This window comes from Aquarana catesbeiana, linkage group LG07 (assembly GCF_042186555.1).
Source record: "Aquarana catesbeiana isolate 2022-GZ linkage group LG07, ASM4218655v1, whole genome shotgun sequence".
Lineage (NCBI taxonomy): Eukaryota > Metazoa > Chordata > Amphibia > Anura > Ranidae > Aquarana > Aquarana catesbeiana.
This window is the reverse complement of record NC_133330.1, coordinates 193,516,713-193,532,885: the sequence shown is the minus strand read 5'-3', so window position 1 is coordinate 193,532,885 and position 16,173 is coordinate 193,516,713. Positions and strand designations below refer to the sequence as shown.

The following is a 16,173-nucleotide window of genomic DNA, read 5'->3' as shown; positions in this document are numbered from 1 at the left end:
AACAAAGCTCCTCATACTTCGACGCATTGACTGCAAGAGGCAACAATTGATATCCTACATTCATACCTTCCCATCCCTGCCTGATATACTTTCTGACTTAACAGACTTAGAGAACATGCTGCTTCAGACCGACCCCCTACGCATGTGGTCTCTCAACTATACTCTCTCCTACATATGGTTTCTAATCCCGACCTTCACCCATACACACAGGCCTGGAAGGAAGACTTGGGTCACTCCATTTCACCTGCTGACTGGCAAAAGTGCTTCATTCTGACTCACAAAATATCCTTAGCCTCCAAAGCTCAAGAAAAAGGGTTCAAGTTGCAGCAGAGAGAAAAGGACCCCACCAGACTCACCATCCCACTAGTGTAGCGTTGTTGCCTCAGATGTAGTCCCGCACACACATGGCGTCCAAGGGAGAAGATAACCACACGAGTCAGCACCAGGGTAAAAGGAGGAGCTCCCGTCTGCTAAAAACGCCGTTCTGGGCTACACAGCAATGGCCGCCACTGCCTGAGCACAGTACCATGGCCGCCGGATAACACAAACATGGCCGCCGGTCATAGGAAGTCAGCAAGCACTAGTGGAAAAGACACCGGCTACAGCAAAATGGCCACCAGCCATTCAAACCCACCAAATGGGAGAGGGGGACAAGTACTAACCATACCAGGAACCTGGCAGGCACCGCTCCAGACAACCTCCTCGCCACCGAAGCGGCCATGAAGGACACTGCGACTCGGGTCGAGACCTGGTCATATGCGACCTCGCGAGATGTTTAACTCGCAGGGCCAGCCCCCGTCCAGTGGGGCTACGTCACGGCCGACCTAGTGCGTAGCTGCGCTCTGCACACGCTCGCTGGCTGGACCCGTGGATCAAGTGTCCAGCCCATCACCCAGCAGTTGATTGTAGGTCTCACCTGAAAAATAAAAAAAAATAAAAATAAAAAATTGCCAGGACTAGAGAGCCGAGAAGGGAAATAGGTCCTTACTCCTGACTAGGCAGAAAAAACTGAAGGCCTATAGCAGAGAGAGGGGAATGTATACCACCTAGGACTGCCCATAGGCATAGCCAAGTCTTTTTTCTGCCTAGTGTCTTACTCCTGTAGGGGGCAGTATAACCCTATAGTTCTGAATAAGGTAGCGCTGTGTCTGACAATGAACGAAAGAGAAATAGGATTTTTTCGTCATACTTACCTGTAAAATCCTTTTCTTTGAGTGCATCATGGGACACAGAGTTAGGACAATATTCATTACCTGCTGGGTATACTTCATCTCCAGGTGAATGGACACTGGTAGACCAAAGGTCTTTAGACAGGAAGGGATTCCCTATATAACCCCTCCCATATAAGATGTACTTCAGTTTTGTTGCAAGCACTGAAGCCTCAAAAAGAGGGGAGGGACCTCTGTGTCCCATGATGTACTCAAAGAAAAGGATTTTACAGGCAAGTATGACATCATGGGACACAGAGTTAGGCTAATATTCATTACCAGCTTGGACGTCCCAGAGCAATAGCCTTGAGGGGAGGAAACACCCTGCCAAACAATAGCCATGAGACTTTATACGGCAGCCCGCAGTACACTGTGGCCCAAAGCCGAATCCTCGGCTGCTCGAACATCCACTTGATAAAATTTTGTGAATGTATGCACTGAAGACCAGGTAGCAGCCTTACAAATCTGAGCCACAGATACCCGATGGCGAAAAGCCCAGGAGGTTCCTACACCCCTGGTAGAATGAGCTCTCACCCTAAAGGGAGGAGCTTTACGTTTCAGACCATAGGCCTGAATGACCAACTGACTGACCCATTGGCAATGGAAGCTACCTGCCCCTTCTTGGGCCCTTTTGGTAAAACAAAAAAGGAGTCTGATCCTCGGATCTCCGCAGATCTAGACAAAAACCTTAATTGCCTGGACAACGTCCAAAGAACGTAGTCTCTCTTCCGCCGAAAGAGGCTGAGAGAAAAAAGGCGGCAAAATAATGCCCTGATTTAAATGAAAGGCCGACACCATATTTGGCAAAAAGGATGGAACAGGTCGTACCTAGGGTTGCCACCTCATTCCTTTAAACCTGAACGCATATGAATTACACAGGTTCTGAGGCTAATTTAATGCATATAGGGCACAAATTGAGTTTAATCACCACCTCAATCATCCACAGAGCCTGTGTAATTCATATGTGTTCGGGTTTAAAAGGGATGAGGTGGCAACTCTAGTCGTAACACGACCCTGACGTGGTGAAGGATCAAGTATGGTTCCCTGCACGAAAAGGCCGCCAACTCCGACAACCTTCTAGCCGAGGTGATGGCCATCAGGAAGTCTAGCTTGCGGGGCAATGTCCTCCTCTAATATTTCCACAGATATCCTATTTTATATTTGTCTAACAGCTTCAGATATAACAAGCTGCTTTGTATTAGAGAATGCATGTAGATGCTCTGCAAGCTGATCTACATCATAAATAGAAAATGAGGGCCGATCATCAGAAGGATGCACCTAAGCAAACATGAAATTTGAGATAAGCCCAGCCACATATTCAGAAGGAAGGAAATGAAAATGCTACAGCAAAATTCTATCACATCATTTAATATACCTTATCAAACAACTCTCTGGAAATGTCCAAGTGCCTCTCACAGCATAAAATAGCTTCATCAAAATTACCCAAGACTTTCAAAGTGTTTCCAAGGTTTCCACTGGCTTTGGCTTCACCAAGTCTATCACCAATTGTTCTGCAAGATCAAAAAAATACAATAAAAAATAAAAATATAAAAACAAACAAATAATTCACAGAACACTCAAATGTTTTTGTAAGTAGCTCTACAAGCAAGAGAAACAATGTATAGCTTCTCTTGCTTACATTACAAGCTGGTTAATGTGAACAAACCTTTAAAGTGGTATTAAAGATTCAGCAAAAAAAAAAAAAAAAAAAACAAAACAAAACAAACGTGTTATACTTCCCTTCTCTGCGCAGTTGTTTTGCACAGAGCAGTCCCGATCCTCCTCTTTTCGGGTCCCCCATCAGCGCTCCTAGCTCCTCCACCTTGACCAGTGCCCCCAATAGCAAGCCGCCATAGAAGCCAACATATTTCACGTAAAGCAGTTCTAGTATGGAGTGCCCAGTTCAAATACCCATCTAAGAACATTAACACTCAGTGATGATTGTTATACACTGGAACAAATCATCATTAGATTTAGATTTTCTTTTCAATTTTTTTTTTTGGTTTTGTATGAACTTTTGTTCTACGTTTTGTCTGTATACGTGTAAAAATTTAAACTTAAAAGTATATGATAATTTAAAAAATAAATAAAAATAAAACCCACAACCTAGCAGAAAACTGGCAGTCTGCAGTGTGATTAGCTGCACAGAAACGCACAAATATGTGAAATACATTTGTTTCTGCATGGGTAAGGTTAGAACTAGGGTTTTGAATTTTATTAGGGCCCTTAAAGTGGTTGCTTCAGTGAGTGTGCCCTTACCGGCAGCACGCAAGTCACGTCATCGCGGCTCCGGCCAATCAGTGCCGGAGCCCGCGATACCCGGAAATAACTTTGCACCGGGGGCAGATGACACTCCCGATGTACGAGGACGGCTGCAGGGGCTTTGATCTCAGGTAAGTAATTCATAATAAGCTAGTATGCTATGCATACTAGCTCATTATGCCTTTATCTTGCAGTTTTCTTTTGTCCTAAGGTTTACAACCACTTTAATAAATAGTAAAGCTTTTAAAGGTTCATATAAATACCAAAGTTTGAGCAAAAACCTTTAATAGTATTTATAACTGATTAAGAATTCTATTAGGTTTACTTATCCCGATTTCAAAAATCTAAGGCTCCACAGCAGGAACACCAATGCATCTGCTCCTACCTGCACATTGCTGCCTCAATCTGCTGCTTCGGCTCCGAAAAATATAGTTCTTCCATGAATAAGGCACACATGAACAACCTCCATGGGTGTTTCAAATTGCAGGATATGGTACCAGAGTGACCACTCTAAAAGGACCAATGTTACATGATGGCACATCTAACCCTATGCAAATTGTGATTTTTAGAAAGTTGACAGTAGAACTGTTTAGGAGGCTTAAGAGCTATAGGCAAAACTTTTTTTTTTTGATAGAGTAAGGGAGAGTTGATTTTTTTTTTTTTTGCCATCTGTGTCCCATTGCAGAGTTTTCCCTCGACTTCCTGTCCCATAGCCAAACAGGAAGTGAAAGGAAATCCCTGCAAATTAAGGGAACTCCTTGGGGACCCCCAGGTCACCAGAACTAGTATCACCATTGGATGATTTCTCCTCCATTACTTTTCTGGGGACAACCCAAAATTTTGGATTTTTTCACTTTCAATGATAATTAAACAGGTCAAATAAAGAGGGTAAATCTCTAAATGGGACACAGACAGCAATGGCTCTGTGTTAGGACAGCCGGTCTCTTGAAGGCTTCACCAAGCCAAAAAAAAAAGGTGGTGTGCCATTGGTACCATCTGGTGGATCACAGCAGGACAGCGCTGGAATTGCTGGAAGGCACAGTATCTTATTTCAGCTCAACCCAGCTAAAGGTAAGAGGGGGTTAGGATCAAAGTTAACACTGGGAGAGGTGGAGTCTTTTTAAACACACTAAGGTGTTGATTTACTAAAGGCAAATTCACTTTGCACTGCAAGTGCACTTGGAAGTGCAGTCGCTCTAGATCTGAAATGAAGGGAAGCGCTGCTGATTTCTATCACCAATCATGTACAAACAAAAATGCCATTTATTTTCCTTGCATGTGCCCCTCAGATCTAGAGCGACTGCACTTCCAAGTGCACTTGTAGTGCAAAGTGGATTTGTCTTTAGCAAATAAACCGCTAAAGGCACCATTTACACTTGAGCAGAGTGCCTTTAGTCATTTTGTAGGCCTTTTTATATTTGTATGCATTTCAGGCTTGTGCTATTTTTCTTTTTGCCAATTTTTAGCCAATGGAAAGCTAGTCAAGAAAACGTGAACATTCAGGTGCTCCCAAGTCTACTGGGGTCAAAACAAGTGATTCTAACCCAAAAGAAGCTAATGTACATTTTGGAAAGACAAGTTTTAAGCAACATTATGTTGAAAGTGGCTCGAGCTGCAAATCCCGCAGGTGTGAACAGCACTTTAAATAGAGCAGGTAACCGTCCAAAAAACACATTTTGCCATGAATATAGGTGTGATCCTTCACTTTAACAGTGCACTCATTATTCTCCTCCTGTATAGTTATAACAAGTCTACAATTACTGTTCACATATAAGTTTGTATTTAGGCTTCATCATGTATAGCAAACACTGATACTTAATAGTAATCCTAGAAAGCAGGCCATGCATTCCTTAGACAATTAAGCACCCTCTTCTCTCAAACAACATTTACAATCTCACTCTTTTGCATTTACCTTGCTAGTGTTAGATCATGATGGTGGTATTCCAATGCTTTGTTGTACTCGTGCAGGTAGAAATATGCATTCCCCAGTTGACTGTATATGGCACTCAGAGTTTTCAGGTCTTCTGTTCCCACCTGCACAGCCGCCTCAAAAAACGAAACTCCAGCCCGACAGTCTCCTGCCTTGCACAACCGTTCCCCTTCCAAAGCCAGCTCCAGACAGGACGCCTCCATTCTTAAAACAGAATATTGTTTTTTATGAGACCAAGGAAAAGATGGCATTTCCCAGGAGAATAAATCAGTACCTACGATGACTATTTGCCATGCACTAACATGGTCCCACATGCAAAGGGTTAAAAACTGTAATACTGGATTTGTCTAAGGATTTGAATGATTAATGATGTTTCAGCTGTGAAACAGCAGGGATCTTCACTTACAAAGGTCTCAGTGCATGAATTAATAAACAGGAGCAATGCCAACCAATCAACATTTCAGAAAGTAGAACAGAGTATTTGTAAAGGTCACATATACAATATATGCAGTGCATTTTATTTGGAACATATTTCAAGCAATTCCCACACACATTCACACTATACAATGTCAAATACAGCCAATGCATTCCTCCTAAAATGCAATCTCAAGAAATTCCAAAAAAAGAAATATAGTGCCGGTCACACTTTTACCTACTGAACAACTAATTGTATAACATTATATACCTTTCCAAAAAAAAAAAAAAAAAAAAGTTACCAGGATGTTTTTTTTTATTTATTTATTTATTTTTTTAGACAAAGCCCTAAAAATGTTTAAGAAGTGTGCTAAAATAAAATAAGTGGATATTTTAAAATCATACTTCCCACCGTCATACTGTAGAGGACTCATTTTTACAAACAGCTGCTAGAAAACAAGCTGCCTCTTTCAGATAAGAGGCATATAATAGACACAGCCAACAACTATAGGTTTAGAATAGAAGGATACCAACATTTACTAAGAAACAAACAAAAAAAATAAGTAAAAAATATTAAATTATCTGCAGACCAAACTCTAGACACCTCATTAAACACACAAAAATTAAATGTGTGATTTTTTTCAAACAAAAAGTTCCACTTAACATAAAATAAACTGGTAACTGCCATATTTAGAAACAAATTGCATTTGATACAACACCAAAATGTGGGCAAATATATTTGAAGAACAAAAAAACAAAGAAGACACATTGGATTTAATACCTTGGAGATTTTCTACAACCTAGGCAGAACGTCATGGCAGACATTCTCAGCACGGAATTCTTGATATCTGCTTGGAGGGGTAAAAGCCAGAAAGATGCAAAAATCCTGTGGAAAAAGCCATGCCTCTTTATGCAGGGAAGTCTTCAAGGAAAATCCCAAACACTGAAACCGTGGAAAGCTGCTCAGGGGATTTCATGGCTTGTACAATTGGGAAAACGAGGAATGATTTTGAAAATATGCTTTGCCACTGGGAACTGGGCTCAGATTAAAAACACAACATGGGTAATCTCAGCTAATCTTCTCCTAGGCTGTCTGCTCTGGCTACCACATGTTAACTGACACTATTAATTAACATCAGTATGCTTTTTTGCTTGATGAGAATTTCTCAAGCTTGTATCATACAAGTTAATTTTGTTTTTATAACTTCTGCCAGCTTTGTGATCAGACCTGTAAATCTTCACTTTTTCTGCAATACATCACAAGCCATTTGCAGACGTTCAGCTGTAATTGGCTCAGGCAGAATGAATGCACATGGTGAACTATCAACTCTCCATGCTCAATTCATTCTTATCGACCTAATGAGACAACACAGCGATAAATACATGCTTTTCCAGTCAGTTTTCTAAACTATTTAAAAAAAGGTTAATGTCCCTTTTAACTATGTGAAAATACACAAATCAAGGAATAGGTTATACCAGTTTTTATTTTTGTATGCCAAAAAAATAAAAATTGATATTGTCAATTGCTGCTAAGTGCTGCTCTCCATCCTATCTTAGTCAACATGTTCATGCTAAGGGAGCAAAAAAAAAAAAAAAAAAATTCCCATCGATCATCAAAAAATACAGGCAGTAATGACTTTGCTGTAGTATGACCAGCCTTTCAACATTTGAATCCCAGGAGAAACCCTTAAAAAAATTCAAGTCTCAGGAAATCCTGGCTAAAAAATGTATTCAAGTGTTAATGAGAAAATGCTCCATACATTTGTTTTCAGTGGAAAGAAAGCCACACAGACAGCTAAAAAGATCATTGGTCTCATTCTGCTGGCTGGCAAGTGGCGCTGGACTCAGAACTATGCAGCCACCATCAGATTGGGGGGAGGGGGGGTTCAATTACAGTGTCATCCGAACAATAGCGTTTCCCAAACTGTAGTCAACTGTGTGTGTTGATCAAGTTAACTTTACCATCCACTTTATAAAGCTGGTGACTCGTTAGAATACTGACTACTCTTCCAAGAAGCAGATAATTCTTGTATAAGATTCAGCAATCAGTATGTCATCACTTGAGGCCTTGCATATGTCCCACACATAAATCCTGTGCCTTTCCAGCCACCACCTAGAGCGCAGCTGAATATTATCAATCATTTTGGGAACAGTGGTCTGTTATAAGAGGTTAAATCGTACCTACCATGACTTACCATGCTGAAAACTGCCCAATTAGTTTGTAGAAACTTTATACTACAAGATAAAATATTTTATTCTTGGATTGGTTGCAGAGGTATGTTTAGCAACAATGATTTTTGGGAAATGTTGCAGCTCCTCTTAAACTCTGAAGAGGGCACTAAGGATGCAAAGCAAGGTAATGACCATGCAGTATCAGGCGAAGCCAGAACACTGCTACTTGCCACAATTTGTTGTTATGCTGCAGTTTAAAGCAAAGAGTTTACTTAACTACTTCTATGAGCCATTCTGCAATGTGATCCATTCATTCTGCATGGCAACCCAGTGTATGATTTGCAAAAATTGTGCATTTTTTTGGCAGTGAATTGCTATGCTGCAACACACATGCAACAACAAGGTGTGTTGGGGTGCAATTTAGAATGAATCGCATCAATGTATGCAACATGCATTTCTGCACATTGTGGTAAAGTGTAGTACCACAACACCATAATGTGAATGGGCCCCTTATAAGAGTTTGACAGGTGTAAGGTATGTGCACTAAAATACATCTTTTAAAGGCAGTGTGAATGAGAACATAGAAGAAATGACATTAAAAGCACTGCAATGGATTTAAAATTAATGCTCAAGGCTACGAGTATTGTGAAGAGTAACGCACAATCTGCTCTTTGTAATGAGTACATAAAGTATTAAGTTTTATCAAGCAAGTTGCCAACAGACCAGTCACATGTTTAAATAAAAGCAAGCTATCTAATTTAGCAAAGGGTTTGCAACAGTTTTGTTTGTATTTGTGATCCCAGAATCTGCAGCCAAGAAATACAACAGTTTACAACTTAAAACAAGATCAGGGTGGATTTGATTTAAATCACTAGTAAAAAGGCTTGATTTAAATCATAATTTTTAAAGTGCAACTGTCATCTGTCCCACAGCAGCTCCTCCTGACCCGCTGTTGACTTACCGACAGTCTCATTTACTTTAATGGGATGGCTGGTGATGCGGCAGTGACACAAGGCGAGGGACGTGGCGGCAGCAGGCGAATGCATGCCCACTCACAGGCACTGCCATGATGGATCTGAAATGACAGGTGCTCTTTAAAATGTAAGGACTCATTCTTGCTGGTAGTTAGAAGTTTTATTATTTGCAAAAAAAAAAAATAATGTTTCCTAATAAGCCATCAGGTTAGTAAATATTACGAATGTCTTTTTTTACAGCCTGCTGTCATTTTGCTTCTCAAGGGAGGAATTAGAGCACTTCAAGTTATGAAAGCTTGAAAGCAGAAAGATCACAAGCTTTATAAGCCGCTTAGAAGGTTTCACATTCGTTTTTACTGCTTGCCCTTCCTCCTCACACTTAGAGCCTGGTACAGATGCATTTCTCTTCAAACAATACTTGAGGTGATTGTAGCCGTATTAGTGCAATTGTGACAGAAAATGGAGTACTGTCTGTGATACTTTTTTAATCAGTTTGTAGCGTACATAGATTTGCAAAACAACGGGATAAAGGAATATTCCTGAACTTGGTTTTATCTCATGGTTACTGTGAATTTGTGTGAATGCATCAATGCAGTGCATGTTATCTCAGCTCGCAGATAATGAATGAGTTTACTAAAAATGTAATTATTGCAGAATATACAGCCTCATGCTACATAACTCAGCTCCATTTCATGCTGAATAAACTAGATTATTAATGTATCCTAAATAGAAAACTCTTTAGAGGTTTACTCAAAGCATTTTTTTTTTTAATCAATTTTCATAAAAGAAAAATTAAAAAAAAAAAAAAAAAAAAAGTCATCGATTTTTATCCACCCTGAAACAAATGCATAGTCATGCTCCATTCATAACTATGTGCTCTTTAACAAGCATTTTGTTAAATTCATTGATCATCATTGCAATAATGTAAAACTGAATGCAAAAGATGAAGGTTGAGAATGTTATAGGGAACATCAAAAATTGTTAATTGTGCCTGTACAGCAACATACCTTTAGTCTTGAATTTCTCCTGAAAAAATAGAGTTAGAAAGAGTTGCTAGGTACCTAAGAAGTCTTCCAGGGCAGCATCCGAGAGATAGGCTCCTCCTCCCTAAAAACAGGAAACACATTAGTCCACCATTATAAAATTTCACAGTCTTACCTGCGTGCCTCAGTTGTAATAAAGCACCGAAGGAAATCACAGTTAGCTTAAAAAACTTCCCCCGTTTGTATCTTGTATTTGTTCTTCCAAGGGTGGGAACTAGTGCTGCCCTGGAAGACTTCTTAGAAAAAAAGAGTTACCAGGTACCTAACTATTTTCTCGAATCGTCTTCCAGGGCAGCATCTGAGGGGATGTATCAAGCAATACTTACTAGGGTGGGGACAGAGACTGGAGCACCTTGCGACCAAATGCCTGGTCTTGGTCGGAAAGCTGGTCTATACGATAGTGCCTTGCGAAGGTACTGATAGCTCGACCATGTCACTGCCCTGCAGATCTGCTCCGGATTTGCCCCGCTTTCTCTGCAACCGAAGTTGCCCAGGCTCTGGTTGTGTGTGCTCTGATCCCGTCAGGAGGGATGAGATTTTGTGCCTCGTAGGTCGTCTGTATGGCCATTCTTATCCATCTGCTGATGGTATTCTTGGAAGCTTGCTTTCCCTTGTTGACCCCCGCATATAGGACAAAAAGAGAAGTTGTTCTTCGCCAGTCCTTTGGTCTTTCGAGGTATGTCACGAGTGTGTTTCTTACATCTAGTTTGTTGTAAGCGTCTCTTTTTTTGCTATCCATGCTATTTGGAAGTGAAGGGATGATGATATTTTGTGTTCTGTGGAACGTTGAAGAGACCTTGGGTAGGAAAGCCGGGTCTGGCGAGAGAATTATTTTGTCTATATGTATAAGACAGTATGGTTCCATCATAGACAGGGCTTTGATTTCGCTCACGCTTCTGGCTGATACTAGAGCCACAAGAAATGCCGTTTTTAGAGTGAGGTTTTTGTCTGAGCTGTTTTCTATCAGTTCGAACGGAGGGGAGAGAAACCCTCTGAGTACCGTGGACATGTCCCAGGTAGGCTTTCTATTTATTTTAGACGGTCTGGCTCTTTTGAGTGACATCAGGAATCGTTTAATTAGCGGATCCTCTGCGAGTCTGGTGTCCATGAACGATGACAGTGCTGCCACTTGTACTTTTAGTGTGCCCAGAGAGATATTTTTATCTGCCCCGTCTTGCAGGAATTCCAGAATTGTTGGGATCATACCTCTGCTGGAAATTGGATTATTTTTTTGTTCCAGGAGACAAAACTTTTTCCTCTCTTTTTCATAGGATTGCTCTAGTTACAGGTTTCCTGCTGTCTAAGATGGTATTGATCACCTTGTCCGACAATCCCTTACTCTGGAGTCTTATCCTTTCAGTAACCAAGCCGAGAGTTTCAGGATTCTGTGGTTCGGATGGTTGACTGGGCCTTGAGATAAAAGATCTGGCCGGTCCGGCAATGTTAGATGGCGTTGGATGCTGAGGTTCTGCAAGTGGCTGAACCATGCCCTTTGGGGCCAGTGTGGTGCTATTAGTATCACTGTAGTCCTCTGTTATTTTTTGGATCACTCTTGGTATTAACACAGTTGGAGGGAATGCATAACACAGTTGCCATCTCCAATTTTGACTGAAAGCATCTATTCCGCTGTTCCCATCTGTGGGATCTAGGGAGAAGAATGTTGGTGATTTTGTGCTTGCTTTGGAGGCAAACAAATCTACCTCGGGTATCCCCCACATTTGAGTGATTTGTGCGAAAAGCGATTGGTTCAGGGACCACTCCGTGTGCTTTACGGTCTTCCTGCTCAGAAAATCCGCTAGTGTATTGTCCATTCCTTTAAGGTGGATCCCTGATATAGCGCTTATGTTTAGTTCCGCCCATGGTAGGATTCTTTCCGTCAACCTCATCAAGCTTTGGGACTTTGTCCCTCCCTGCCTGTTTAGATATGCCACCACCGTTGTGGCATTGTCCGATAGTATTTTTACGTCTCTCCCCTGTATTGCTGGTTTGAATGCTTTTAATGCTTCTTCCACCGCTTTTAGCTCTCTCAAGTTTGAGGAAGCTTGGGACCATCTGGGACTCCATTTTCCCTGTGCGAAACAATCCTCCATATGTGCTCCTCAGCCTAGGGCACTGGCGTCGGTGGTGATCCTGACAGGTACGGATTGAGTCCATTTGCGCCCTTCGATGTATCGAAGTGGATGGAGCCACCATTGGAGTGTTTGTTTGACCGTGGTCGGGACAGGAATGGATTTGTCTAGGGATGAGTGGTTTCCATCCCACTGGGACAAAATGTAGTTTTGTAGTGGTCTCATGTGGATTTGAGCCCATGTGATGGCTGGTATTGAAGCCATCATTAGACCTAGAACTGCCATTCCCTGTCTGATTGTGATGGCGTTGGTCTCTGTTAGATAGGTTACCGCCTCCGTTATCTTTTTGCTCTTTTCCTCTGTTAGGAAGATTGTTAGTTTGGAGTCCAATACATACCCCAAGTACACCAATCTCTGGCTTGGGGTCATCTGTGACTTCTCTGCATTCACTATCCACCCCAGGCCCTGTAGGTAGGATATACTTGTGCGCAGGTTGATCTCTAGGGTCTCTGCTGAGTCGGCAAAGAAGAGTAGATCGTCTAGATACGGTACGATGCCAATACCTTGCTGTCTTAGACCCTTTAGTGCTTCTGCCATAAACTTTGAAAAGATTCTGGGTGCCGAAGAGAAATGCCGAAAGGGGGAGCTGTATATTGCAGTTGGTAGCTGGCCCTTGTATTGCAAATCTCAGGAATCTTTGATGCTCCTCTTTTATGGGTACATGTAGGTAGGCATCCTGTAGGTCTATTGTTGCCATAAACAACTCTCGAGGAAGGATGTTTCTGACCGAATAGACTCTAATCTGAATCTTTTGTATTTTATACCTCTGTTGAGCGGTTTGAGGTTCAATATGAGCCTCAGTTTGCCCGACGGTTTTTTCCTTGCAAAAATATGTGAATAAAACCCTCTTTGTTCCTCTCCTTGAGGTACATGGTGAATCACATTTTGATCTAGGAGATTCTCTAGTGATTCTAGAAAGGCCTTTGCTCGCTCTCTCTCTTTTGGTAGCGTGGTTACAGTGTACTTGGCTGGGGGGCGAGTGGAAAACTATCGCATAGCCATCCATTATCGTGCGTACGATGAATTTGTTTTTTGTTACTTCCCTCCATTGGTGTGAAAAAGCTGCGAGTCTGCCCCCTACCTGATGGTAGTCATTGCGTTTTGGGTTAGGGGGCTTGAGGATGAATTCCTCCTTGCCTTTCTTATTTTGTTGTCCCCAACGCTTCTTCCCACTGTACCTGGCCCCTGGCTTGTTAACTTTTTTAAACTGACGAAAGGGCGCCTTGCCTTGCTTCTTTTTGGTTTGGGGAAACTATTCTTTGCTGCCGTTCTATCCAGTACTGTTTCAAGTTCAGACCCGAATAGTAGGTCTTCAGTGAACGGAATTCCACACAACCTGTTCTTGGAAGAGATGTCGCCTTCCCAAGATTTCAGCCACAGAGCTCTTCGGGCTGAGTTGAGTAGTGCTGTGGCTCTTGATGAGATTCTGACCATTTTGGCTGAAGCATCTGCTAGGAATGCTGCTGCTCTGGTCAATGTAGGGATGGTCTTTATTAACTCTTCCCTAGGAGTGTCGTTTTCCAGAAGTTCCTGCAGCTGGGTTAGCCATACTAGTAAGGTGCGGGCTGTGCAAGTGGAAGCTATTGCTGGGTTTAGGTTCGCTGCCCCTGCTTCCCAGGCTCTCTTTAGAAGTGCCTCTATTTTCTTGTTCATTGGGTTGCTTAAAGTACCTGCGTCGTCAAAAGCCAAATCTGATTTATTTGTAACTTTTGCCAATGATGCATCTACTTTGGAGCATTTAGCCCAGGTTTTAGTATCTTCTTCTGCAAACGGATATCTGTGTTTGACTGCTGCTGGTATGAAGAGTTTCTTCTCCGGGTCTGCCCATTCCTTTTTGACAATATCTTTGAGAGTCTGGTGTACAGGAAATGTTCTAGGCTTTCTGGGTTGTAGCCCCTTGTACATCTTGTCGTGTAGTGTGAGCTCTGCGGCCTTTGTCTCTTTAATGCCCAGTGTGTCGGCTATGGCTTTTAACAGGCTGTGTTTTCTGAGGGAAATAAATTGCCTTCTGAGTCCGGATCCTCCTCCTCTGATTCTGAGCAGAGTCCGTCCTCTGATTCGGATTCCTCCTCTTGTTCCTGCCTTTTTGTCAGTTCCCAATTGTCTGAGGGGGCGCTTGTCCCGCTGGTAGATGGGGTACTGGCTTGATCGGCTTTTGCTGGTGCTTCCAATTTCTTGATTGCTGAGCGTAGAGGTGCCATGGTGCTTTTAAGCTTTTTGAAAGAGGTGAGCAGATCTCTCAAGTAACCTTGCGACTCCTTGGCCACTATTTTGTCTATGCATTTTTGGCATAATGGTTTTTTCCATTCTGGTGAAAACCGATGGCTGCATGACGCACATGTTTTGCCGATTTTTGTTTTCTTTTCCTCTGAGGTTCTAGCCTGAAATCAAGCATAAAGAGACCCTCGTGAGGAAGTGAGGCTAAAGACTGCGCTTTTGTGCGTAGACTTTGCAGTAAGGTATCAGACAGAAGTGACCCTGGAGTATTCTGGCTTACCTTGGAGCCGTCCTGACTTACAGGATCTGCAGGGCAGGGTGGATAAGCGTCAGACATGGTCAGCCACCTAGAGCCTCTGAAAGGAGAGGCTTTTTAACTGCTTCCTGCTTGAGCTCCGGCCTCGCCCCCAGCTGACCCTGTGCAGGTTGGTGGATACACCTGCACATACCACAGTGCTGACTACCTCCTTCCTGAAAATTCATTAATTTCCCGCCGCCCAGAAGTGATGTCACCCACGTGCCGCTCTATAATTTCACCTAGAGATCTCTTGGGCTCCGGGAAAATGGCCGCCGACCGGAACCATGTGACCAGATGAGGAAACAAATTTACACCTACCGCTCTATGCCGCTGTAGTATCCTAGCTGGATACATGGGTTGATTTAACAGCATGTCCCTTCAGCCTAGTATAGGGAGAAAAAAACGCCGGTGCATTTGTATCAGCTGAAGGGATGATTGCAGACCCCTCCGTAGGGGTGAAATCTCAGGCAGAGCAAACCCGTTTCTGCTCAGGATTTGCTGCTCCTGTTCACCCTCCCAAGGCCCGCTGGGCTGAATGGGATGCTGGCAGGGGGTCTCCTGCAGGTAGCACAGAGACAGATTTAAAAATAGCAAACGTTTCTTGCAGCTCCTGTGGGTCCGGAGGAAACACAAACAACTAAGGCACGCAGGTAAGACTGAAATTTATAATGGTGGTGGACTAATATGTTTCCTGTTTTAGGGAGGAACCCATCTCTCGGATGCTGCCCTGGAAGACGATTCGAGAAAAATATAATATATATATATATATATATATATATATATATATATATATATATATATCACTTCTCGGTTTGTAAAGGTGCCTGGGCACTCCAGTGCCTACAAATCTTATTGATATCTATATCTTATTGAAACCTATTGATATATCTGCAGTGTGAGATGTAAGGCACTACTACATCTGACTGTCAGTGTTAGGAGATTGAGTGTTTAGGCTAAAGAGATTTTGTCCCTATATAGGGTCCATTTTTCGCCATTCACTGTGGGCATAATCCCGAATGGGCCTTTGGCGACTAAGTTCCATAGCGTTTCACCCTGCGGCTGAATACACGCAACGAACAAAGTGCTAAGGTGAGTGCCCAAATCAATATTACAGACTGTCCCCATGGGGTAGGGTTCGAGTAAAATTCTCAAGGTTATACCAATCCAGAAGCACTGCTTCCATGGTTGTATTAACCACTTAACAACCGGCCCATAGCCGAATGACGGCTGCAGGGCGGTTGCTTAACTCTGGGAGGACGTCATATGACGTCCTCCCGGAATTCCCCTCTCGCACGCCCCCTGGGGCGCGCACCTGAGCACATCCGTGACCGCCGGGTCCCGATAAATGACGGCGCGATCACATGTAAACAGACCGGCGTCATCTGATGACGCCGGTTCCTCTCCTCCCCTCCTCTGTACCGATCGGTACACTGTGAGCGGAGAGGGGGATGGATGGATGGCTGCAGCGCTGTGGGCTGGATGTGTAGTGCCCACAGCGCTGCACAGAGACATCCAGCCATCCATCC

At 42.8% G+C, this 16,173-nt stretch overlaps 1 protein-coding gene across 4 annotated transcripts in view; it reads right to left on the bottom strand.

The window, feature by feature from the left end:
• The window catches only part of GPSM2 (G protein signaling modulator 2), a 113,691-nt gene that overhangs the window by 68,256 nt on the left and 29,262 nt on the right, over positions 1 to 16,173 (bottom strand). For 3 of the 4 annotated variants that reach the window (XM_073592936.1, XM_073592938.1, XM_073592939.1), the window contains 2 exons: positions 5,383 to 5,604; positions 2,584 to 2,719 (listed from right to left, as the gene is read on the bottom strand). In XM_073592936.1, coding sequence (XP_073449037.1) covers positions 2,584 to 2,719; positions 5,383 to 5,604 — 358 coding nt within the window. Of the gene's footprint in view, positions 1 to 2,583; positions 2,720 to 5,382; positions 5,605 to 6,595; positions 6,799 to 16,173 lie in introns of those variants that run through there. The other variant, XM_073592937.1, reaches the window with a different exon arrangement.